This window comes from Peromyscus maniculatus, chromosome 4, assembly GCF_049852395.1.
Source record: "Peromyscus maniculatus bairdii isolate BWxNUB_F1_BW_parent chromosome 4, HU_Pman_BW_mat_3.1, whole genome shotgun sequence".
NCBI lineage: Eukaryota > Metazoa > Chordata > Mammalia > Rodentia > Cricetidae > Peromyscus > Peromyscus maniculatus.
In genome coordinates this window covers 97,805,796-97,833,033 of record NC_134855.1, presented here as the reverse complement: position 1 = coordinate 97,833,033, position 27,238 = coordinate 97,805,796, and the positions used below count along the sequence as shown (strand labels likewise).

General features: G+C 44.4%; 1 protein-coding gene across 3 annotated transcripts in view; it reads left to right on the top strand.

Moving 5' to 3' along the window:
* Positions 1-1,920: 1,920 nt before the first annotated feature.
* Ehd4 (EH domain containing 4) overlaps positions 1,921-27,238 on the top strand; it is a 70,954-nt gene continuing 45,636 nt past the window's right edge. Inside the window, exons 1-2 of one of the 3 annotated variants that reach the window (XM_006991238.4) lie at positions 1,921-2,272; positions 17,668-17,844. In XM_006991238.4, coding sequence (XP_006991300.2) covers positions 2,037-2,272; positions 17,668-17,844 — 413 coding nt within the window. In that variant the 5' untranslated portion in view covers positions 1,921-2,036. Of the gene's footprint in view, positions 2,273-15,976; positions 16,575-17,146; positions 17,845-27,238 lie in introns of those variants that run through there. The other 2 variants (XM_076570422.1, XM_076570421.1) reach the window with 2 other exon arrangements.

Below are 27,238 nucleotides of genomic sequence, written 5' to 3'. Positions count from 1 at the left end.
GTTCCATTGATATGGTGATTCGTCACTAAATGATGGCATGTTCTGAAAAGGCAGTGTTAGGCAGGCATCGTGTGAGCATCATGGAGTATACTTACATAAACTAAAATGTGACGTCCTAAGTCAAGAAAACCTTACAAAAGCTCGTTGCCTGCTGCTGAAATGTCATTAGTATATGCTCATTGGATAATTTTTGCATTAATACCACATTGTCTTGATTTTTTTGTAGCTTTATTAGTGTTAAAATTAGGTAATACAAGAGTTCCATTTTTGTTATATTTTACATTCTTTTTGTCCGTTCTGGGACCTTCACATCCACTATATGAAATTTAGAATCATTTTGTTAATTTTGACTAAAACAAAAACCTGCTGAGATTTTTATTAGGATTGCATTAAATGAATTGGGAAAAACTGGTTTATTGTTGAGTCTTCCGGCCCAGGGACATGATATAGGCAATGTATATCTAGGCCTCCATTTCTCTTAGAAATATATTGTGATTCTCAACATATAGATCTGGTACATTTGATTAGATTTAGCTCTAAACGTTTGTTAGTTTTGGTGCTGTTCCAAGGGATGCAGATTTTCCACTTCAATGTCCAAATGTTGTTTCTAGCATGTAGACAGAGCTGGCTTTTGTATCCAGAAACCTCACTAATAAATTCACCTCATAGACCAGCAGCTTTTTGTCTGGATATACCATAGTTTATCCATTGTCTACTGAAGGCCGCCTTGGTTGCTTCCAGGTTTTAGTGAACAAAACTGTCATAAACATTCTCGTGGCACCGGCTGCACCTGGACGATCGTTCAAAATGCGGTTTTACAACTACCTCACGAATCAACTCCGCATTTCTTCCAAGTTCAAGAAGTAATTCATGAGCCGGGTGGTTGTGGTGCACTCGGGAGGTAGAGGCAGGAGGATTTCTGTGAGTTCGAGGCCAGCCTGGTCTACAAAGCAAGTTCCAGGACACCAGGACTCGGTTACACAGAGAAACCGTCTCGAAAAACCAAAAAAAAAAAAAAAAAAAAAAAAAAAAGCAATTCATACACGATCTTTCTCCAAATTTTATACACACAAGAATCACCTGAGCTCCATCTCTCAACATTTTAATTTAGTAGGTCTGTAATGAGAACTAGGGGTCTGTATTTTAACAAGCCTCTCTGGTTATTCCTATGCAGCCGACCTCATTGACCACGCTGAAAAGGCGCTGGAGCATTTCTCGCCTAGGATACACAGGCCAATTATTTCTACCAGTGTCCAGGTTTTAAACTGGAAAGGGGGCGGCGAGGAGCTGACAACAGCTGTGGTGTATGCTAGTGCTGAAATTAGATTGTAATAATGAGGGTTCCATGCGATAGAAAATCAAATAAAACCAAGGAGAAAGGGGGCCTCTAATTGATCCAGAATTCAGTGGAGGCAGGAGAAATATCCACGCAAATAGACTGAAGTTTATTTCCTCGCCTTCAAAATTTGCCAGTTGTATCAGTGAGCCTCTGAGTCTCTTCGGCAGTAAACGGGGGTAATAACCTGCCAGCGGAAAAGGAACCTGTCCGTCAACTTTCTGAAATTTCCGTCTCCAGGATCCATGTCCAAACGCTTAGGATGAGTCGAGTTCCAGAAGGGAGGCCTCGGGTGGTTCATGCCTGCCAGCTAAGACTTGCCCGGAAGCCGACGCCACCTGGCCAGAAGGATGTACCCGGGCAGACGCGCCCGTGCCACCCAGCCTGGGCTACTCCCTCTCCTCGCCTAGCCCTCTAGCCCGATGTCGTCATCAATAATTCATTAAGACACGCCTTTCCATTGGCTGGAGCCTCCACTCCTCGCTGGCACACGCCCAATGAGGAAGGACCTGAGAGCGCTTCTGCATAATGAGCGCCCGCCCCGTGACGCAGCGGCTGGTGATTGGTCGTCGCGGCAGCGGAGGGGCGGGCCCGGGGGGAGCGGGCGGCGGCGAGAGCTACCCGGGCGCGGAGAGCGAGCGAGCAAGAGAGCCAGCGACGCAGGGTCTGCCTGGAGCGCGGCGGGCGGCGAGTCGGCGGCATGTTCAGCTGGATGGGACGGCAGGCGGGCGGGCGCGAGCGCTCGGGCGGCATGGACGCGGTGCAGACGGTGACGGGCGGCCTGCGCTCGCTCTACCAGCGCAAGGTGCTGCCGCTGGAGGAGGCGTACCGCTTCCACGAGTTCCACTCGCCGGCGCTGGAGGACGCCGACTTCGAAAACAAGCCCATGATCCTGCTGGTGGGCCAGTACAGCACGGGCAAGACCACCTTCATCAGGTAACTCGCCGCGCAGGCTCGCTGCCTCCCCGGCCTGGGCACCGTCTGCCCTCAGGTTACACGCAGAGCTCGGTGGCCCGTCGCCTCTCCCCCACCCCGACGAGCGTGCGGGGCTCCCCTGAGCACGGTGCTGCGAGCCCCCCTTCCTCGCTGTTGCAAAAAAGGCCTTCCTTGAGCCTGTCACCCTGGCCTGGGAGCCCCGGAGAGGGAGGGAGGGAGGGAGGGCGAGGCTCCAGAGAGCATCATCATCAGTACAGCCTAGGGCTGGAAGTGAGAATGGAGGTATGCGGGACCTAGTTGGAGAAGAAGTAAGCTTCCATCACAGTGGCAATGGATGAATGAATGAATGAATGCATGCATGCCACGGTGGAGGTATTGCCATGTCTTTACGTGCCACCCTCTGTCACAGCAGCTGCCATCCTTCAGCTTGATGGTCTATAGGAAGTTAGCCTCCAGTGTGGCCGCCTCACCAGCCTGTGGAACGAAGGGGAGTGTCGGGTTACTGTTTGCTAGTTTCCATTTCTTCACCCTTGACAAACTGAAAATAGTTGTCACGCTCGCTGTCCCCGGAAGCAATAACCGTGCTTGCCCTGCGGTTCCAGTCACGTAGCTCCCTCTGAAGTGACTCGATGAGAAATACTTTACAGTGAAACAGACTGCTCTTTTAATAAGACATCTTATTTCTAAAGCAACCAGCATATTAAAACTCCTTTTCAGCCGGGAGGTGGTGGCGCACGCCTTTAGTCCCAGCACTCAGGAGGCAGAGGCAGAAGGATCTCTGTGAGTTCGAGGCCAGCCTGGGCTAACAAGTGAGATCCACGACAGCCAGGGCTACACAGAGATACCCTGTCTCACAGAACAAAACAACTCCCCTTCTTTGAGAAGATTTGTGTTTTGTTTTGTTTGGGGAGGTTTTTTTTTTTATTATTTATTTATTTTTTTTTTAATTTAATTTTTTTTTTTTTTTTTGAGTTTAAAGCTCCTGTCAGTCGAAGCAAAGTGACTCAACATTTAAGATTTGGATCCAGAATTTTGGAAATCAGAACACTCTCTTCATCATTTGTTGTTCAACAGGTGTTCAGAAAACTGCACCTGTCTTTGGGGTGCATGCCATTTCTGTCATAACGGTTTTGTGACCTGCATGGTTCCAACAAATAGAGTAGTTGTTACCTTAAGAAATATGTTAAATAGAGGCCCGTAGATACACTGTGAATGAACTCAGCAAAGGAAATACACTGTGTTTTGAAATATAAAAGGAAAGTGGGGAAAATAATGTTGAAATTGTTTCATGTGATGTTTTTTATTAAGCTGAAGATAGTGTTGGATATATTACCTCAGAAATGAAGGTAGATATGTATTCGAGTAACTGGCTCCTTGAAAGATGACGAGTATCTGGCTGTGATGGTGCTTGCCTGTAATCCCAGCATTTGGGAAACTGAGGCATGGGGATTATGCCTTCCAGGACCGCCTGGGCTACATAAGCATTCTAGGCTAACCTAGGCTACACAACAAAAGATCCTTTCTTCAAAACAAAACAGCAGCGATAAGAACAAAAAACAAAACGTAAGAAACCAAATAGATGGCGAACAGCTGGTGCATTTGCGGTCTCAGTAGCAGCAGTTGTGAATGGTTGGGATAGTCAAGTACCACAAGCGTGGGAGAGAACTTCTTAAGCTTAGAGCAAGAAGAGAATAGCGTTGTTAAGAATGTTCTGAAGGCAGGTCCATAGCAGGTCCATTTCCTCCTCTTTATCTTTGCCATGGGCTTCACTGTACTGATTCATAGCTAGGGAGCCTCTCCTAGATGCTATCCCAGCCTCGCCTAAAGACGCTGTCTGTAGCCTGGCTAATAAGCAGGCCTGAGATAGTACAACTCGGAACGAAGGGATGTGTATTACTGTTTCCGCTTCAGATTATTTTGTTATAGTCTCATTCTTCTCTGCTTCATTGATTAGGAGGAGTTTTGTGGAATAGTGTTACGACAGGTTCTGAGATTTGACTCATGGCTATACTTCCCGGTTAAGCATTTCTTAGTAGCTGGAACTCCGTAGGAGCTACAACCCCAGGGGTAAGGGGAGAATAACCTTAACCAGAAGCTTGGGCCAAGTGGCTTTGTCATTAAACCAAGGGCCCAAAGTGGACCTGGGGCTTAGAAGATCACTGTGGACAGGGAGCTGGCTGAAGCGACACTTGTGGCATCTGAAATTGGTTGTAGGGTAGAGTAGGAAGAAGTGTTGGTCTCTGGGAGGAGAGCCCCAGAGGGCAGCTGTCCTGGAGACTTGGGCGCTTGGAGCAGCAAACAGGAGAGAGCTATGAGAGCCGGCCTTCCTGGACCCTGCTTCTGGTAGGTCCTGGGTGCCTGGCTTCTAGCTGTCAGCATAAAGTGCTCATTCAGACTTGGGGAAGGGACCTGTCTATAAAGTCACCGGTTCTTTTCCTTCCAACCAGCACAGGACTTGCTATCATGGAGGGAAATGTTCCTCTTCAATGTAGGGCACAACACCGACTTTGCTATGACCTCACACCTTTAATGAAACTCTGTTTCTCTCTCTCTTGCCTTGGAGAAACTAGGAGTCCCATTGTATGTGGTGGGCCAGGACATTCATCAGAACAGACAGCTAAGTGTGCCCCTTGCTTGATGGAAAGGTCTCCTAGGTGGGATGCCTGAAGAGCCTGGGGCATCAAGAAAATATGCTCACTCCTTGATGGGTGATCAGCAGGAGGGGCCGAGTGCCAGGAAGCGGGCAAATTAAAAGAGTGAGGTTGAGGTTGAATGGGAAGAACAGATTGGTACAATCTCCTGTAGGTCATCGCATTGAAAGGCTAGAGGAGGCGGCAGATGTGGTAGAGATATTTGTCAGTCTCTTAGGGTAAAGGCAGAAGAGCTGGCAGCGCTATTGTCTGCTTATTTCATTTCCCGAAAGACAGGATATAGAGTAAGGACTGTTAAATAGTCTGCTTCTGACAGGCAAGGAGGAACTGTCCAGAGAAGGGATTGGCAGTGGTGAAAGGGACCGTATCATCTTTGACTTTAATAGCCGAGGAAGGGCAGGTGTCGGCCTTATCCAGGATTATGTCCAAAGCTTGAAAGGAAAGGGAAAGTTTCATGGGTTGGTGCAGCAGTTAAGAGCACTTATTGCTCTTCCAAAGAACCTAAGTTTGGAGTTTGGTTCCCAGGACACACATCAGGTGGCTCACAACCACCTGTAACACCAGCCCCAGGGAATCCAATGACCTCTTCTGGACTTCATGGGCATCTGCATTCACAGGTGCACACACACCCTCATACACAATTAAAAATAAATCTATTAAAAATTCAATTTCAGAACTTCCTCCAGGAAAAAAAAAAATCACTGGGCCCAGCTGCTATAAAGCAAAATCATTCCACTGTGAAACATGGGAGGCTCCCCGGAAATCAATTAGAACTACAAACTGCAACTTCTGCTCTTAAGGGTTCTACTTCCTCTCTTCCTCCTGTACCCTGGCACCTTCCCCCAAGAAAATGTATTCTAATGAGGAGAAAAGAAGAAGTGACTTTAGAAACTATGTAGGCTGGACTGGGTGGGGCCAGCTCAGTGCTTACCTAGCATGTGTGAGGTCCTAGGTTCAATCCCCAGAGCTAAAAACAAAAAACAAAAAAAAAAACAGTAGGCTTTAAAGGGGCAGAGAGCAGGGCATTAGGTGGGGAAAGACACAAACTGCATCCTGCCTGGAAAAGAGTGAAGCCATTGGCAGACCACTTGGTCTTTTATATTTAAAAAATCTTGATAAGAAACAGGAATCTATTGCATTTCTATAGACTTGAAATGAACAGTTTCAAAGTGACATTAAGCAAGCAAAACTGTTTGTGATAGTATCTAAAACAGATGAAGTATTGACACCTGGGAATACACCCAACAAAAAGCAGTGCATTGAAAATTAGAGTCATTACTAAAAGAAATGAAGGAAGACCAAGTGGAAAACCACCCTTTCTCTGCAGATTGGAGGCCATGGTAAGATGGCAAGGCTCCTGGACTGCTGTTTGTTTGCTGAGGCAGAGTCTCAGTGTATATATTGGTGGCCTGGACCCATTATGTAGCCCAGGATAGCCTCAAACTTGTAGTAGTTCTACTTCTGCCTCTGGGCTTCTAGGATTACAGGGCGTGCCACCATACCTAACCGGTGTACCTGAACTGGTTGTCAGATTCAAAATAATTTCTATTAAAGTCTTTTTTTTTTTTTATTGTTTGTTTGGGGCAGCAATTAACAGGCTGACTCTATAATTCTTGGGAACTCAGGATTGCAAAAAAGCAGTCCTGAAGAAGAACTCACATTTCCTGATTTAGGATTTATCATGGAACTACTGACAACCGTACAGTGTGGCACTAGCAGAGGGACAGACAGATTAGTGGGACGCTGCACCTGAAGGCCCCAAGATAAACTATTTATTTCCTATTTATGATCAACTGATTTTTGACAGGATACTGTGACAGTTCAATGGGGAAAGAATAGCTTTTTCAGCCGGTGATGCTGGGACAACTGGATACCCATGTGCCAAAGCAGTGAAGAGAGATTGGTCAAGGGCATGTGGTTTCTTTTCGGAGTGATGGAAGTGTTCTGAAATTGGGTAGTGGCACTGATCATACAGCTTTGAGAGTGAACCAAACATGGATCTGCTCTTTAGGAGAATAGGTTTTCTGACATATGAATTGTATTCCAGTTGGGATTGAGGGGTAGCTCAGACGTGAATGCTCGCCTAGCCTGCACAGGGTGCTGGGTTCAATCACCAGAAATGAAAAATAAAAACAAACCAAAAAAACATTCTTCCAGAATGAAGCAGCCTGTAATTTCCATAATTTCCACTAATTTCCATAATTCTGTAATTAGTGGCAGTCAAGTAACTTGTGCATCTGTATGTGCTAATTTAAAACAAAAAACAAAAAAAACATATTTCAGAGAGAAAACAAAGTGGAAATGAGCTGAAGGAACAAAAGAACAGAGAGCTAGAGAATCGGTGGAGGCTGAGGAGCCAGACAGCTACCGAGGAGCCCGGTGGTTTATTTCTCCTGTGTGTCTCTTGTCAGTCAGTAGACATTCATCACTCATAATACTTAAAATAAATGTATGACAAGGATTTCTTTTAAAATCCTTAATAAGGACTGGAGAGATGGCTCGGTGACTAAGAACACTGGCTGCTATTACAGAGGAGCCAGGTGTGGTTCCCTGTATCCACAGGGTGGCTCACAACCATCTATAACTCCAGTTCCAGGGCATCTGACACCCTTTACTGGCCTCCACAGTATGCAGGTGGTATACTTATATTTATAAATGTAAAACACTCATACATAAAGGAAAAAATTAATGCTTAATATTATTATGTATTAAACTTTAAAAGTACTATTTTAGATTTAATGTATCAGTTGATAGAGTGCTTCTCTAGCATGCAAAGGCTCTGGGTTTCATCCCTGGTACCACCTATAATAGGTGTGATGATACATGCCTATAATTGTAGGAGAGAGAGAGAGAGAGAGGCGGCAGGAGCAGAAGTTCAAGGTCACCCTTCTCTGCCATAGCAAACTTGAGGCCAGCCTGGGCTGAATAAGACCCTCCCCCTCTCTCCACCCGCCCCCCACACTTACATGTATATGTAGGATTTAGTAGGGAGAGGAGGTGGAAACTCCAGCATTTTCAGCAAGTTTCTGGTTTGAATCCCATGGGTTCATATACCTATCCGTGTAGAGAGAGAAGACAAAACATGGAATGGGGTCGTCAGCCCCTCACCTACAAGGCTGAAGAGTAGGGAAAGGTGATGCCTCTGGATGCTGTTATCAGAAAAGGGAGGGGGTTGCTAAACAGGCAAAATATTGCAGAGCCTCACAGAACCTACAGAAAGCAAGGGAGGAGAGGGTCCAGAGAACCAGGTAATTCTTGGGGAAAAGGATCGAAACAGAGCATATAGGTGGATCAGCCATCAGGAGCCAAAGTGACCTTGGCAAGAGCTGTGTCAGAAAGTGGTGACGGTGGAAGCCGGGTGGCGTTGGGTTGAGGAATGTGTGGAAGGCATTCAGTACAGAAAATCCTCAGTGGCAGGGCACTGGAGTGGAGGAGCCACTGTCAGCAGAGACATTTTACCGGCTTGCTTAAAGAAGAGCATGACCTCAACACAGTTATAAGTGGACAGAAGGGGGAGGGCTGTGAGGAAAAAGAACTGGTCCCCGAGAACAAAGTGGAACTGGGGCTTGAGGAAGGGTGGGAAGGCTGTGGTGCGGTCGCTGGGTGACATTGGTGACAGTATTCAGCACAGCCACTCATTGTATCAACTGCCTGCAAGTGGCCGAGTATCAAGACAGGTGTTGGTGGAAAAAGGACTTTTTTGGTGGGGTGGCGGCAGAAGGTTTGTTTTGTGGCCCTGGGATTTGAAAGAAGGATGCTGCAGGTGCCAAGCAAGTAGTCTGCTGCCGAGCCATGACCTTAACCCAAAAAGAGATTTTTTTTTTTAAATTTAAAAATTCTCATTTAGACCACTACTTCTGAAAGACATCTACTATACATTTCAAACCTTGGGATTGTGACCAAGAAAGTGTTGGTTCCTAAGTCTGGCTGTATATCTGAATCACCTTTCAGTATAAAGATCCCTTGGTCCTGTCTGAGATATCACTTGGAAGGAGGCTGCCAGAAGCTCCCTCTGATTCTTCTGCAGCCTTATCCAGGGAACATCTGAGAACCGTTGGTACCAGCCAGTGGGATTATGACAGCTGACCCATCAAGCCTTAAGCTCAGCCTTGATCCAGCAGAGGGAGACTGACGCCAGTGAACTCTCCACCTGTTCCTGCTTTATCTAATCACATTTTTGGTAATGACTCAGATAAAGACACAGAGGTCCTGCTGGAGATTACATGATACATACAACTCAGCAAAGTGATGTTTTTTCCCCCACTTAATGTAACCTGTTGAAAATTTCTAATGTCACTAAATAGTCTTCAAAAGTAATTTCAGGGGCTGGGAAGATGGCTCAGTGGGTAGGCACACTTGCTCTTGTAAGCCTGAATGCCTGAGTTCAAATCCCCAGCACCACATAAAAAGGTGGACATGGCTCTTGGGTACCTCTGACCTCAGTAGTGTAGAGTAGAGATGGATAGCTGAAATGACTAACCAGGAAGCTTGTGGTCCAGTGAGAGACTTTGTCTCAAGTCAATAAGGTAGACAGAGGAAGACGCCTGAAGTACTGCATCTCACATGCATGTATCACCCACCCCAGCCCATGCAACATAAATGGTTGCATCTTTCTATATCACAGCTGGAAGCATTTGTTTCTAATCTTGCACTGTTGTGCACAATTCTATGATGAATACTTTTTTTTTTTTTTTTCCTTTCTGGACCTAAGGACCGAACCCAGGGCCTTGGGCTTTCTAGGCAGGTGCTCTACCACTGAGCTAAATCCCCAAACCCAAATACTTTTGATCAGAAGACTTTATTTCCAGTTTTTTTCCTAGAATAGCCTGAGCATAAATACTGCATTTGAAACAAAACAACAAAAAACTAGGGAGATAGCTTGGGCTATAAAGTGCTTGTCATGCAAGCTTGAGGACCTGAATTCCAATCACCAGAACCCACATAAAAATGTCAGGCATGCTTTTGTACATTTGTAATCCTAGGATTTAGAGGGGCAGAGACAGCTGGATCTCCAGGGCCAGCCAGCTTCCTCAGTGAGTGCCAAGCCAGTGAGAGAACCTGTCTCAAAACTAAAGGTGGATGCTCCTTGAGGAACGGCACCCAATGTCATCCTCTGGCTTCCACAAGCATATGCACACAGGTGTGCATGCACCTGTATACACACATGCACACATACCTATGTACACATGCAAAAACACCTCACTATTTTTCTAGGCTTATGTATATTACTAAATTGTTATATCTGCCAATATCCATGGATACATACTGTTTTTCAGAAAGGGTACTCCAAGTTAAACTCCCACCAGAAATGAGGATCAGGATCACAGTAAATTTGCTTTTTTTAAAGCTGGTAATGTTGAGCATACAAAATAGTTACTAATTTTATTTCTTTGTGAATTCTGTGAACTTTGCCCAATTTCCATTTCAAGTGCTAGTCTTTTTCATGTCAATAAGTTGGATATTTTCCCCAATTACACTTACCAATAACCTGTTATAATTATTATAAGTATTTTTCCAGTTAGAGGTTTGCTTTTACATTCTAATGAGAATTTGTATGTAAATGTATTTAATATTTATGATCAAATCTAGCAATTTATATTTTTGATATATTACTTTATGGTAAGAAGAATCACTTGGGAAATAGTCACTCATTATCTTTTATTTATTTTTTCAGTATTTGTATTTCTTTTTGCATTATTTGTTTTATGAGTCCCGGGAGGGTAGAGGGCATGCATGCCAGGGTACGGGGGTGACGTTAGAGGACAACTTGCAGAAGTTGGTTCTCTACCTTCAGTGTGTGAGTTCTGGGGATTAAACTTGGGTTCTCAGGCTTGGGGGAAAGTTCCCTTATCCACTTCCTGAGCCATCTCAGTAGCCCCTATTTTCCTCTTAAATAGGCTTGGTTTAAAAATTTATATATTTAAGGCCAGAAATGGTGGCACAAGCCTTTAATCCAAGCACTTGGGAGACGGGGCAGACAGATCTCTGAGTTTGAGGCCAGCCTGGTCTACAAAGTGAGTTCCAGGACAGCCAAGGCTACCCAGAGAAGCCCTGTCTCAAAGAAGAAAAAAAAAAATATGTATGTATGTAGTATGTATATATACACTCTCTGATCCATTTTAAAAGTAAAACTGGTCTTAGTGCTATTAGTTGTTTTTGTCTTTGGCCATTTTTAACACTGCTATTAAATAATACTAGCTCTTCCTCCTATTATGTGAGGCTTCCTCATAGGCTGTTATTTAATATTAGGTCTATTGAGACCTTTCTCTTTGTTAATTTATAATATCCCCAGCACCATACCATATCGAAACACTTTTTAACAAATGCTAACTCCGGATCCTTCTGAGTCTCTTTATTTTTCAACAACTGTTAATTGTCATTTTCTAGTACTTGTTGAGAAGAAATTTAAAATCACATTGTTAGGCGCTTCCTTGAAAAAAAAAAAATCCCACTGGGATCCATTTGCATGAGAACTGTATTTTATCTAAGTGAGACTTTCGTTTCCGCTCTTCCCACTTTGGTGGGACCTTCTCTCAAGGTGACTGCTTCACTTCTCTGGCCCTCTGCAGCTCTTAGAAATGTCACCCTTAGGTGCTCCAGCTGCTGCCGCTTTTGTAAGGTTTTTCCCTCTGTTATTTATGACCTGCTGTCACTAGTGCGTAGTAAGGTAGCTGTGGAGGTTTTGTTTTCATTCTGGTCATTTGGCTGAAGGAATATTCTGACATCTTTTGATTAGACAGGCCTGTGTCTTCTGGATCACAACTGTCAGTTACACTTGTGATGACGTTGTTTCCTCTTTTCTGAGGAACGCACTGAGACTGGAACATGCCTGTCAGATTCTCATTTTAGTGATTTTGCCTTTGTTATTTCATGTAAAGGTAGAGTATTCATATCTCATGAATTAATCACATGAAGAGTTTTTTCCATTATTAATTTTTAAGGAATTTTATTTAACTGAGTAGTGTGGTAGCATGCACCTTTAATCCCAGCACTCTGGAGGCAGAGGCAGGTGGATGTCTGTGAGTTTGAAGCCAGTCTGGTCCTTTCCAGTCTAGACCATTCCAGTCCAGCTAAGGCTATATAGTGAGATTCTGTCTCAAGAAAATTAGATAGAGAGATAGGTAGATAGGTAGATGGGTGGATGGATAGATAGATAGATAGATAGACAGACAGACAGACAGAAAGACAGACAAAACAGAATATCTGTGAGTTTCAGTTAAGACCATCTGATCTTTCCTTCATACCTGTACTCTGTAGAATGATTATTAGAGAGTATTAGTATTCACAGAAAAAGAAAAGTGTTCTGTAGTAAAAAAAAACTTTTGGAAATACTGTATTCTGCAGAGCCCTTATGAAGAACTACAGTGCTCTAAGATCAAAGAATTTACAACCTAAGTCTGTCAGATTATAAATTACAAATCATAACCTCGAAAACAATGTATGTTCATTGTGTGATTGAATGAAAAACTAGAAAAATCAACAGTGCTTCGAGAAATTGATTTGATTCCAAGAGATTTCTCCACCCTCCTGAGAGCATGGGAGGAAGGCACAGGTGCTGATATCATGTTGACAGCTGATGTTCAAAGCACAGCTCAACCCCAAGTAGTACGAATTCCACTGAGAGCTGGAAGAGCCATCAGAGGGGTAAGATTTCACCCAGCAAATTCCAGTTGTTTGGTTCAGCAGGGTAATGTCCATTCCATTGCTAGGCACAGCAATTTCTAAAATAATATCACCTAAATAAGCAATCCTAATGATAGTAAGGCAGATTTCATACTTAAGAAAGACAGTTTTGCCTGGTATGGTGGCACACACCTTTAATCCCAGCACTGGGGAGGCAGAGGCAGGCAGATGTCTGTGAATTTGAGGCCAGCCTGGTCTATGTAGCAAGTTCCAGGACAGCCAGGGCTATATATAGAAAGACCCTGGCCAAAAACAAAACAAAAACCCCTAAATAAAACAAAAATAATAATAAAACAGAAGTTTAAGGAACAAAAAAAAATGGAATTGGAGATTGAATTAATTTATTTATTTCCAGACTGATTTGGGTGTTGGGGACCAAGCCCAGGGCCTTATACATGCTAAGCGCCCGCTGTACCACTGAGCTGCTTCCCCTGGCCCAAGTGATGAAAGCTGCCTAGCTACCCGACAGTTAGGAAATGGCAAACTAAATTGATGCCACCTTAGAATAGCTTCAGCCATTAAGCTGAGAGAGAGTGATGGTTTATGCCTGGAATCCTAGCACCTAGGGGATTGAGACAGGAGGATTACTATGAATTAGAAGCCAGCCTGAGCTACAGAATTAAACTCTGTCTCAAATAAACAAAACAAAAGAAAAAGAATATAGCCTTTAAAATTTGTTCAAAGATTTTTTAATGGCATAAAGAAAAACTAATGGTGAAAAAAATCTATATGCAAAATTGTTTAGGCAGTTTATAATTTTAGAAGAAAAATTATATCCACAGAAAAAATACTGGATGGAAATATATCAAAATGTTAAAAATAGTGGTGCTGGAAAGATAGCTCATTGGTTAAGAACACTGCCTGCTGCTCCAGAGGACCTGGGTTCAATTCTCAACACCCATATGGCAGCCCACAACCAGTTCCAGTAACTCCAGTTCCAGGGCATCCAGTATCCTCTTCTGGTCTCCTTGGACATCAAGCACTCAAGTGGCGCACAGGCATGCTTTCAGGCAAGAGACCCATACACATGAATTAAAACAAACAAAAAACATGATTTCCAGTGTGTCACGGTGAAGCCCACCTGTAATATTAGCACCAAGGAGGATGAGGAGGCAGGAGGATTGCTGTAAATCAGAGTCTAGTCTGGCTACATAGTAAGACCCCATTTCAAACATAAAACCAAATAATTTCAAGTTCAAGACAAGTCAGAATGGAAGGACTCTTTCTTCCAAATCCCTCCCTTTGTGAAATAATGGGTCAAATATTAGCAATAAAAATACGTTATATGAGAATCCAAATATTATAAGTTGAAATGTTTTAAGACTCATTCTCTTGAGTTAAAAATGAAATTTTTCCATTGATCTCAAGATTGTATTTTCTTTTGTTTCTTTCACACTTGTGTGATTTAAAATTTTAGTATGTAGAGGGTAAGAGGTCCTTGTGCACGTAGATAAGCACTTGGGAAACCAGGCAAGTTAAACATGGCAGCCTTGTCTCTTCAAAGGAAAGAGATGTTTGCCTGTTTTCCACCTGAATGCTGGGAATGGAATATTTTATAACCTGGTGATCTTTGCTAACTGTAGGGCCAGTCTCACCCGAATGCCCCAGACTATTATGTTGATCCCAGACGTTCCCCTAGATCTTGAGCGTTGCTTCTCAGTCAATAAAACCCATCCTTGTGAGCGGGCCTTGGTGGAGTCTATGTTGTCTTAGGCCAGGCCGATCCTGACTCCCACAGGCGTTATGCTCACCTCAGTCACTCTCCCTAGACCTTGTCTGGAGCACTGTTTCTGAGTCAACAGAACCCATCTTTTGGAAGAGGCCATGTGTATTTGTAAAGAGTTTCAGTATGAATGTGTCTTAAACTTTGTTGTACACATGGGACTGAGTTAATTATCAGGAAACTTCTTTTCTGAAATTGTGCTATGCTTAAATATGGCTAAAATAAACTGCCAAGTTTAGTAAACTCTTTGAACCAGCACCAGCTACTGAGTCCTCTTGAACAAGAGTTTCTTCTTGCCTCTCATGATCGTTCTCTGCTGGCCAAAGCATTTGCAGAGACCCCCACATTAGTAGGGCTGGGCATGTAGTACAGTGCCAGAGGATTTGCCTGGTGTGTTTGAAGACCTGGGTTCAATTCCAAGTACTACTTACAAACGAATAAAACCTTAATAAGACTCAAAAGATTGAGGCAACTATTGGTGTTAGTTTAATTCTCCCTCTTTTCTTATAAAGATTTATTTTTATTTCATGTGTATGTTTTGCCTGCATGTATGTGTGTATATCCCATGCATATCTGGTACCCTTGAAGGCTGGAAGAGGGTGTTGGGATCCCCAGGCAGACAGTTGTGAGCCACTATGTGGGTGCTGCGAACAAAACCCCAGTCATGCAAAAAAAAAAAAAAAAAAAAAAAAGTAAGTGCTCTTAACCACTGAGCCATCTCTGTAAACCCCAAAATTAATTCTTTTTAAAAATGTTTTGGTAGGCCAACAAGATGGCCCAGTGAGGAAAGGTGCTTGCTACCGTAAAGCCTGATGACCTGAGTTCAATCCCCAGAACCAACAGTATGGAAGGAGAGAACCAATTCCTGAAAGTCTTCTGGATTCGATTCCACTTACACATGTGGCACATACTCATACACCACACACACACACACACACACACACACACACACACACACACACATACACACACACACACAGTAAATAAATTAATTTTAAAATGTGTTTAAAACATAATAATAATGAATTGAAACTGCACAGATGCCAGGATGTGCATGAATGTTTCTTTAAATACTTTGTTTTCATAAGCTGTGTCTGTAAATTTTAGCTTCAGAATGTAATACTCAAACAACACCTCAAATATGTGTGGAATATTTTTAGCATACTTAACTTATTGTATACCTGCTTAATAAGATCTTCTGTCTGAACATTCCTTGTGACTCATAGAGAATTTTCCTGTAAGTGCTCCCATTGGTGGCTGACTCAGCCTCTCTAATCCTGATTTAACTCAGTTAACCTGCTTGACCTGTAGTTTAGTAGTTTATTCACCTGTAAAATGGGGGTGAAAATAGTGCTTGCCCATAAGGTATTCACCAGTCGAGACTATGTAAAGGCGTCCCCAGTGTTAGGTAGAGTGTGTTGCTAAACAAAATAAAGAAATATGGAAGTACCAACCCAGAGAGAAAGCATGATAAATACCCACGTGACAAAGTTCACAGCTGGAATTTGGGGTATTGTTGAATAATGTACCTCTTATTTTTCTTTGTTTTCAGTCATTCTTAAACCCATCTTTGAGAAAATGGTGCTTGGGTTACAGTAAACGACTTTTCATTATCCTAAGGTTTTCTTTCTTCCCTTTGAAGTTAATTTCCCCCTCTAGCCTAAGCAGGAAAGGAAAGACACCATCTACGCGCAGTGACCTCATCAGACCAGGACACAGAGAGGTCGGATCTCCTGCCACCCTCCCCACTTCCGCCCAACCACATGGGATCCAAATGTCTGGACCTTTTCACGTTGATGGCTTGGCTCAAGACCTTGGAGCAGTCATCGCTAGACTTGGCAGGCCTCTCTGAGAACACAGGAAAGGGGGCAAAGTGGTGCCAAGGACAGACACCAAGCCTCTAGGGCACAGGATGCCTGTGGCGTGGCTGCGCGGCTCTGTACCACGCGGATTCTTTCCTGTCGTCTTCCTGTGTGGCCTCCTGTGTTCCTTTCAACTCTTGTTACCAGAGATAACACCTCAAGAGTCCCTGGAGCTCCTGCTTTGGTAAAGCCTCTGGCTCAGCCTCACATTAAAGAAAGTAGAAAGTCCTTATTCCCAGCACCATATCCTGGGGTGAGGGTCCTGAATGGTTCTGCTTGTCTGAGAAAGACACTAGTGCCACACCAAGTTGAAAGCTCTGAAGACGGCACACATCTGAGAATCCGACTGCTTGCATTCTGTATTCACTCACTCACTAACTTAGGCAAGTTGCTTGGCCTCTCGGATAATCTGTTTTCCTACCTGTAAAATGAAGATAATGTTATCACTCACTTGAGAGTGTTGTAGGAACTAAATGAAACAGTTTATGCATAAGGCACAATGAATACATAAGGCATAGTGCATCCATAAGGCACAGTGCATGCATATAGAATGTCAGTGCATGCAAATAGTACATGCATAAGGTTTGCTGCATACATAGGGCACATACATGCATATGGCATGGTGCATATATTAGGCATGGTGCATGTATAAGGCTTTATGTTTTCAGTAAATGATAGGAGTTATTAACCAGATTTTTTTTTTTCATGATTAGTCTCAACTTATAGGACATCTTAAAACAGTGCTTCTGTTCTGGGTTTCTGCAACTTCACAGAAATGTGAAAACTTTGGGTAAAGTTAAGTGGTAGTGACATACAGAAGAGGTTTAGAGTAAAGCCTACTAATATTGCTAACTAATTTTTATTTTGTTTGTGTAAGAAAGAAGTTTCACTTCTCCTCATAATGACGGCAAAATTGTGTTTGACTTCTGACATTCAGTTCTTTCTCTGTCCCCAGAAATAGTCACAGGCTGCATTTGACTAGTCAAGATGTCTAGAAACAAAGGTGGTGTACTGTTGGAGTGGGGAGCTGCAGAAACTCAGGTAGTTTCTTCCCTTGACCCTGGGTCATTCCCAAGACATCGGATGTACCCTGGTGGCTTCTTACACAAGGTGCCTGGGGACCACAGAGAAGGTGCTCCACGTGCAGACACTTTTCTAGGCGGGGAGTGAATTCAGCAGTTGTCCAGAATGTGTAGGAACGGTGAGGTAACTGAGTAATGCTTCTCCAAAGGTGGCACCTGTTACATCAGTGGGCCCGAGATGTCTACTTTTGGGTTTTGGGTCATTTTGTTTTGTTTTTTTGAGACAGGGTATTGTCGAACTTAGGTTGGCTTCAAACTTGTATGTAGTGGAGGATGATCTTGAACTCCTGATCCTCCAATATTTTAATAATTGCATCTGAGTTGGGTAACCCCGGGGGCAGCTTTTGGTCTCTTATTTTTGCCATCATGCTAAGCTTTTCCTTTCCTTTTCCAGATACTTACTGGAGCAAGATTTCCCCGGCATGAGAATTGGCCCGGAGCCGACCACAGATTCCTTCATTGCTGTGATGTATGGGGAGACCGAGGGAAGCACCCCTGGAAATGCCTTAGTCGTGGATCCCAAAAAGCCATTCCGAAAGCTTAGTCGCTTTGGAAATGCTTTCCTGAACAGGTAAGGACCAGCAGGCTGCAATCTTTGATTAGGTTGTTTAAACTTTTCTTCAAATTATTGCCTATCACTTATAGAGTCAAACAGGACAGAGCATGTGTTCTGAAAGAGGAAAGTGTGTGTGGGGGGGTCAGTCAGTCATATTCTAAGACTGTCAGGCGACATGATTACTTACATCTGTTCTGAGTGACTTCCCTGGGATAGCTGAGGCCCAAAATGGACATTATGGCTGCCCAGTATGAGGGCAAATGTCTAATGATGCGGTTTGCACAGGCTAGTTCAGGTTGTCCAGTTCCTGTCACTAGCAGTGTTCAATGGCAGTGGGACAGCCACTTCTCGGGTATGGCACCCAGGGCTTCCCACGCTCCAGAAACGAAGCCCAGAGAAGACCGACATCCAGATTCGGTCTTTTGATTCAGGATCGGTTGCCTCACCTTCCTGAATGTCCCTCTGACTTTTCATTCCTATGCTTTGTGCTATTTCCCTATTCCCTGGAGCAGAGCAAGGCTGAAATGGGTGAAAACAAAAAGTTGGCTTGTCTATGTGGCCATTGTTTCCTAGATGGGGATGGGTGTGGATTGCTCGGCCTGGATTGGAAGTGTGTTTTGCCCCGTTGTCTTTCAGGCGACTGCCCAGTAAGCTGAGGTGTTGGGGCGAACACAGGGCAGGTTTGCTGCTGCGGCTCTGCTGTAGGATGAGATCCACTGGCCTTCTTTCTGCTCCACTGTGTTCCTCCCTCTTTCCTCCCTTCTTCCCTCCTTCCCATCGCTCTTTCTTTCTCCCCTCCCCCAACGATTTTTCTTCCAGTTTTATTTTTAATTATTTTATTTATTTCTTTTTGTTCTAATATATATGAAAGAGAACATGCAAATCTTTTCTTTTTGTGTCTAGCTTATTTCACTTCACATGATACTCTGGTTCCGTTTTGCTACAAAGGACAGAATTTTATTTAATGGTCAACTAACACTCCATTTGTATGTATATATCTTTTTTCTCATTTGTACTGGAGCTAGGGATTGAGCGAGTGTAGGGCTTCCCATGTGCTCTATCTCTGAGCTGTCCAGTCCCTTTTTTTTTTTTTTTTTTTTTTTTTTTTTTTTTTTTTTTGCGGGGGTGGGGTGGGGTGTAGGGGGGATGGAGTGTTGGGGAGATGTTGCCCAGGCTGGCCTTGAACTCACTCTGTAGACCAGGCAGGCCTTGAACTTGAAGTCATTCTGCCTGTCTTCTAGTAGCTGAAATTGCAGCAGTACCACAGGCCTAATTACCGTATTTTCTTATCTCATTCTTTGTTGGTGGGTACATGAGCTGCTTTCATGTCCTAGCTCTAGGAATAGTGCCACAGTAAACCTGGCTGTGCAGATTTCTCCTGTGTACCAATTTCATGTTCTTCAGGTGTATTATACACACAGGAATGAGAGAGCTGGGTGATAGGTAGTTCTTGGTTATTTGAGGATACCATGTGTTTTCTGTAGTGGTTACCCCACCTGACATGCACCACAGTGTGTAAAGTTTCCTTTCTCCTCCGCATCATCCCCAGCATTTTTTAATAATATCCATTCTAACTGAGGTGAGGCAGGATCTCATCGTACTTTTGGTTTTTATTTCCCTAATGGTTAATGATACTGAGCATTTTTACATGTGTTTAACTGACATTTTTTATTTCTTTTGAGGTCATTTGGCCTTTTTTTTTTTATTGGATTCCTGGTTCTTTGGGAGTTGTTGTCTTTAATTTTGAGTTTGTTCTGTAGTCTGGATATCAATACCCTGACAAATATTTTCCCATTATGTTACATAGGTTGTTTTTTTTCACTCTGTTGATTGTTTCCTTTGCTGTGCAGAGGCTTTTTAGTTTGAGATAATGCTATTTGTCAATTCCTATTTTTGTTTTTCTGTGCTTTCATCTTTATTTGGACGATTAAGTTCATGGTTGGGACAGTTAATATTGTTAAAATGGGTCTGTTTTCTTTTTAAACCCTTTCCTCTTCTTTCCTGCCATTCCTCCACATCCCTCTTTTTCCTCTTTTCTGAGTGTGGCTTTGAAGAAGGGGAGCGAGCCTTCAGCTAGCAGTGGAGACCAAGTGCAGCCTGCTTAGGAAGAGGAAGTGGGGCTGGCACTGAGGAGACTTGAGCAGCACTTCTCCTTTCTAGATGTTTCTAAAAATAAGAACAGCCCTTGCCTCTGACTGCTGCCTGTCCAGAGCCCGAGAGCCTCCATCCGTGAGGACTCTGGGGTGAGCGCTTGCACAGTGCCTGTGCTAAGAGCCCAGGCAGCCTCCAAGTTCCGGCTGTGAGCAGATCCCTCCTTTGAAAGCTTTCTGATGCTGCTGTTGCAATCCAAAGAGAGCCGCTGAGGGGCGGCAAGAACGCTGGGTGGGTTAGGCGGAAGTGTGCAGGTGATGCAGATGGAGAGGTTCGTTCTTGTTGCTAACAGTGACTGACAGAACGCTGTCCAGAGGACCTCCCTTGCGGATTCTCTTCTTCAGGAGGGGCTTGTGTCTTAACTCCAGAGCTGCAGTGGGTGGCAGCTTTTCCCTGTGCAGAAAGAGGTTAAACCCAGGGGAAGAACCAAGGTCTTGAGGGTCTCAGGACAGTGAATGAACCAAGTCCAAGGAATTGGGACAACACACACACACACACACACACACACACACACACACACACACACACACACATCAGGCACTTTCTGAGAGCTCAGTACATGGGGCAAGCGACTGCTAGGCTTGTTCCAGCACTGATCTATCTAGAGGCCCAGGCATAGTGCTCTTCCTCCTGGGAGGCTGCTATAGAGTCCTGACATTCAGTGCTCTTGACTTTTCTTTTGTTGTTGTTATCATCATCATCATCATCATCATCATCATCATCATCATCCTGACAGGCCTTTAAAGAGAAATTCTCATTTAGCGAAGTGTATACTTTTAAGGGAATATGCAGGAAGAATGATTATTAGTTTGTTTTACTTTGTCAAATAACTTACTTTCCTAAAATAACAACTTGTTTTTAAACTCAAACTTGAAGCAGATGAATGTGGAAGGAAAGTATAGAGGAAAGATTTTGAATGAAAGCTTCAGTGTCTTAGAATTTAAAGTATGCTGAAAATAATCCATACATTATACAAATTGAGTATTAATTGAGTCCAGGATAATAGAAGAACAAAAAAATGATATAGCTTGTGTTCAACACTGCCCTAAACTTCACTTGTCTATGCAACATGGAAAGCTGAGATACGTTAATTTTAAGTCCTCATGAAGATGCATTATAGGGCTGCTATCATTATCCCCAAGCAGTGATGAGGAACTGATGAACAGCAAGGGTAAGATAATATCTTTGGGGTCACTCAGCCTAGTGGCAGTGTTGTGATTAGAACCCAGATCATCTGGCCTCAGTCCTGGAAACCACAGTGCTGAGCTTCCCAATGGTGCAGTGTTTAAACTCTGCCTACTACGACGCCCATTTAACTATAAAATAGCCCTGCAGTGAAGACAATGGAGAAGATACTATCTACCAAGGTACAGTTCACATAATGTTGTCAGTACTTGTGGGATTAATAGAGAATAAAGTGGCTGTAACGAGTCTTTTTCTGTCCCACCAGCCAGTTCTCAAATAATGACACAGAGACTTTTTATTAATTATGAAAGCTCAACCTATAGCTTAGGCTTGTTTCTAACTAGCTCTTATAACTTAAATTAACCCATTTATATTAATCTACTCTCTATCATGTGACATTACCTCCCTTCCATCTTGCACCTCCTGTTTCCTCTCTGTGTCTCCTGGCATCTTCTGCATGTCTAGATCCTTTCTCTCCCTGGAAATTCCACTTATACCTTCTGCCTAGTTATTGGCTGTTCAGCGTTTTATTACACCAATCACAGCAATATATCTTCACACAGTGTACAAATATCCTACAACAAATGGTCAGTTCACAAATAAGAAAGCTAAAAGCAAAGAAGTGATTTGCTGAAGAAAAGGTGATCAGGAAGAAGCAGAATTCAGGTCTCTCCCTCTTCATACCATTTGCCCTTCAAGCCATCCTGCGGGCTGTGCCTGTGTGAGGCTCACAAGTACAGGATGTGCCTCATGGAAATCCACAGTGCCATAGCCCAGTTAAGTGGTGTCTGCATGACAAGGCAGCTGCCTCACACAGTGCATAAGAAAGAGCATTAGTTAGGGTAGGGTATTCGAATATGCGTGTTCGTGTGTGTGTGTGTGTGTGTGTGTGTGTGTGTGTGTGTGTGTGTGTGTGTGTGTGCGCGCACGCGAGTGAGCACGATTATAGTGATTGTAGCAGCCCTCTGGGACACAGCAGGGTTAGCGCTAAAGGCGGGAACTCTTAGCATGACACATTTTCTGGAAACTAGGTCAAGACGTAATAGGAAGGAAAACCAGTTGTTTTCTGGGTAGAGCTTTCTCCCTAGGTCTTGATGACTTCAGCCACTGCTCCCCAGGGCATCTTTAAGAGTTAAATATCTCACAGAGTGCTTCAAGTCAGGTGATGCCTGGAGGATGAAACCAACTTCCCCATTAAGCAAACCTTGGGGACCTGAGTCCCCTAGGCTGGTTGTTGAGAGACTCAAAGAAATGGAGATGAATTCCTGAAAAGACAGGTTTGAATTAGGAAACAGCGTACTTGAACAGCACAAGGGGGAGTTAAGTTTAGAACGAAAAAGAGTTTGATGGAAACGAGGCTTTAAAAATTGGCCTGCCTCAAGTTCTTTCCACCAAGCTGCTTCATCTGAGGGAAGTCCCACAGCACCCAGTTTTGGAGCATGAGTTGATATTCCAACATGTATCAGGAGGCAGTTGACTTCACAGAGAAGGAACAGACACTGCCCACAGCACCCTACATGTGAGTCCTGAAAGACACCAGTGTCTTCAGTCAGTTCAGAAGCATCAGGGATTGGGGCCTGACATTTTCCTCCAGCAGTCTGCATATAAATTAGATGCTGTGAGTTTCCCTCAGTGTACTTTTCTAAAAATAGCAGTATTTTTAATACAGATAGCCTTAGATACTGTTTTTAGTTTTAGCATCTAGTATAATTTCAAATAACTTTTTCACAAAAGAAATTCATTTATTTTACACTCTTTCTCTCTCTCCCTACCTCATGCACACGCACACATGCGCACATGCATGCATTTGTCCATAGTTCCTTAAGTTTTTCCCAGTAATCTTTCACCTTAGTGATTCTGAGTCACAAACCATGTTCCTTTGTTTTTGTTGTTGTTGTTGAGACAGGATCTCACTATGTATCTTTGTCTGGCCTTGTACTCCCTTTGTAGACCAGGCTAGCCTGAAACTCAGATATCCACTTGCTTTGGCCTCCTGAGTGCTGAGATTAAAAATGTGTGCTACCATGTCCAGCTACAATCTATTGAGGTTTTTGTTGTTTGTTTGGGGTTTTTTGAGACAGGGTTTTTCTGTGTAGCCCTAAGTGTCCTAGAACTTGCTCTGTATGTAAGGCTGGCCTCAAACTCAGAGGTCTACCTGCCTCTGCCTCCCAACTGCTAAGATTAAAGGCATGTGCCACCACTGCCCGGCTTGTTTTTGGGTTCTTGTTGTTGTTGTTTTGTTTTATATATATGGATGTTTTGCCTGTATGTGTGTTTGTGTACCACATTCGTGCCTGGTGCTGGCAGAGTCCAGAAGAGGTCTGCAGATCCGCTGAAACTGGAGCTGTAGCCACCATCTGGGTTCTGGGATTCAAACCTAAGTCCTTTGGTAGAGCAGCCAGAACTCTTAACCACCAAGCCATCTCTCCAGATCCCAACCAGTGTTCCTGATTGACAGCTGCCTGTATGATTTTGGTTCTGCCATTTCAGAAAATGCACCTTTTTCCCTTGGTTTGGGCAGATCCTTCTGGCTTTCCTCCATAGCAGTTGAGAGAGGGACATTTATGTAGTCTAGATGTGAACATCACTTCTTCCTGGCACTAGAAAGTGAGATCAACCGTTTATAGTGGGGCTGTGTGATATTTAGTTGCTTGGGTCTTTTTGTAGATTTTCTGTTTGCATCCTGTAATCTCTGGGGTTGCACTCATTAGTAGAGCACACACAATCAAAGGAAGTATGGAATGCTCTGTGCCCCCTTCCTGTTGTGGTTGAGCTGGTGACAAACCTGGTTGAGTTGCACAGAGAGGCTTAGAGGCCTGTGCAGGTGAGATTGCCCAGTCCACGCCTCCTGTCTGCTGTTCATCACTACCTAACCCTCCACACCATCAGGTAGAACACCGGCTGACATGGAAGCTCCAGGGCAGTGGGCGTCAGTCCTTTCTTTCAGGACATTCCCCTGAGTGTGGTAGAGACTCAGCAGTGAGTCCAGTGTGTGCCGTGATAGTAACAGCCATGTGCTTAAGACGCGCCCAGGACTGCCAGCTTCCGCCTCAGCTCTGTCCCTTGTCACCAGTGGGCTATGACAAGTGAGAGCATGTGGCCCTCCCAAGCCCCGGTCTGCCCTTTTGTAAGGCCTCTCAGATCGCAGTAAAGATTTAATTCAGGAACACACAGAGTAGAGCAGGCCTGGCACATGGTCAATGCTGGTGTTATTATTATCACAATTACTACAAACCGTATTGTTCCATTGAAAAATCAGAATCAGTATTAAGATGCTGGTTAATTCTTTTACAAGTCTAGTTTTTTCTGTTTTGTTTTGTGCTTTGAAAAAAAAAAAATGGAGAGTCACATGTAGCTTAGGATGGCCACAAACTCAGTATGTAGCTGAAGATAATTCTATCTCCCAATTTTCCCCATTCTACCTCCCAGGTCTCCCAGGTGCTTGGATTGCAGGTGTGAATCACAATGCTCAGCCCACCAATTTAGTTTTCTAATTTTATATATATTTTATTTTATCAGGAGAGGGTTGGCCATACTTGCTACTGTGAATGTGTGGAGGTCACCGAACAACCTGTGGGAATCAGTTTTCTTTTTCTTTTCTTTTTTTCCTAGACAGGGTTTCTCTGTGTAGTTTTGGTGCCTGTCCTGGATCTCGCTCTGTAGCCCAGGCTGACCTCAAACTCACAGAGATCCGCCTGGCTCTGCCTCCCAAGTGCTGGGATTAAAGGCGTGCGGTACCACTGCCCGGCTAGTTTTCTTTTTCTACCATGTAGGTCTTGGGGATTGAACTCAGGTCATCAGAAGTGGCTGCAAGCACCTTTACCCACTGGGCCATCATGCCAGCCCAAATTTATTTTTTAAACATTAATCATTAACCTAGAATCTTAGCTTTGGGAGGCAATTCTAAGTAACCTGCTACTCATACCTCCTCGTCTTCCTGTGAGGCAGAACTGGTGACCTGCTTGAGACCCTCTGATGCCTGCCTTTTCTTCATCCTCTGCCCCTTTGCTACCCTTGACTTTCCCCAGACGTGGAGTTGGGGGTCAGGTGAAGGATCTTGATTGTGTCCTTCCTTTCCCTTGGGAAGCAAAATCCACCCGGTCAGCGGGAGGGACCCGTGGGAGCTGCGAGAGGCCCTGGATCTCTGCAGCACGCCTGTCTTCTGTGTGAAATAGAGAAGGCCAGGTGATTTAGCCACTCCAGGAAAGAGGGAAATCCGTCTGGAAATGTTCCAGCCCAAACCTGCAGCTGGGGACTGCCAGACCTGCCCTGCGGTGAGGCAGGACAGATCTTGCCTTCCACATGCCTTTCTCAGGGTGGAAAGGTTAGTGGCGATTGCCCTCCTGGTGTTAGGGGCTCCTGATTACGGTAGAATGTGGTTTTAGGAACATGCCCACGTGTGTAGACCTAACCTTGCAGTAGCTGCTGTGGCACCCTGAGGGCCCAGGGCCTGTTAGTACTCCCTGCCCTCCTGCCCCTGCCACACCCCTTCCAGTTTCTCTGATGGAGTGGAGCCTGGTCCTGCACACACGGCCTCCCTCAGCAGCCCCTTCCTTCTCTGGTCCCTTGGAGCCCAGCTAGTCTCTTGTCTTGGGCAGCTGCCCTTGCTGCTCTGTGAAGACAGACAGCTCAGCGGTACCCTCTCTAGCTCTGTGGCTCACACACGTGACCCGGGAGCTGTTGACATGCTCTTGCTCTACATTCCAGGGGTGAGCACTGAAGGAATTTTAAGTCCTTCTGTTAGCCTCACACTAAAATCTAGGGATTTTGTGTTTTGGAAAAATTGATACCGAGTGTGAGCTTGTGGTTTTGGAGAAATATCAGCCTCCCTGTGGGAACAGTTTGTGTAAAATAGTTTCACAGAGGTACAGCATTGCCACCTGTTTCAGGATAGACTGACAAGAAATGGTGTCCACCGAGTTGTGCTCAGATTTCTCTTTCTCCCTCAGTTCTAGAGAGCAGAATAATAAAGTCAAGTTCTCTCTGGAAACTTAACAAACGGTGTTGGTGGTCCCTGTGTGTTCTGCTCACATCCCTGCTCTGCTCATATTGGGCAGTTAGACTGAGGGTACAAGAGAGGCCAGAGGGAAAAGTAAATGAAAGGCTTCTCTTACATGTATTTGGCTTTATTTTTTACGTTATGGAGATTTTCACCTTTATGCACTGAGTTCTGCTCACCTGACTTAGGAGGTACTAGCTTGTCTCCTGCAGCCACACATTATTGCAAGACCCCTCGATGTCATAACTAATCTGTGCTTCAAAGAGCTGCCTTTCCTCCACCTCCTGAGCTGATTGGCAACTACAGAAAAAGATGTGTGACTACCTAGTCCAGAGCCCCTTAAAGGACAGTTCTCATGAATGTCAGTGATAGCACCTTGGGCCTGGGTGCCCTTCCTGCCCACAGGGCTGCTCTGACCACAGCTGTGGAGGCTGTGAGGCCTCCTTGTCCCGCATTCCCAGCATGCTTACTCTCTGAGTAATCTCCACCATTTCCACTGAATGGAAGAATTGAGCTGTTCCCAAGTGTTTCCAAGCCTCTGCCCACACAGATACAGAAGTTAGGCGCTTTTAAAACAGGAAGAGGAGAGGCACTGTTTCCCCCTTTAAAACATACACAAGCCTAACAAAGATCCAAACCAGGCTCTTGGCCTGGGGTGGAAGTAACAAAGTGCTTCCTGCTATTACTCATTGGTTCACAATGGGAGAGCTCCCAAGGACACGTCAGATTCTAGTTTAGTTGTCTCCTTTTACTTATAAGGAAACGGGCCACAGCGAAAGGCCTTTGTCTAAGGGCTAATAGAAGTTTACTGACAAAGCTGAACAGACTCTGAGCCCAAGTCTGCCAGAGCACAGCTCAAAATTTTCCTTCCAACCCACTCTGCTTCTCGGTTGTTAGGGCAAATGCCTGGAATCCGAGCAACAGGGACCATGGTCAGAAGGAGGAGGCAGGCGAGAGAGAGCTGGAAAGAACCTTGAAGATGCTCAGTCAGGACCTCCGCTGACTCTGCCCCTCACCTGTTCTCAGGGCACCCCTAGGACTCCTAAGCATCTGAGGGGTGATATTACCCCGAGG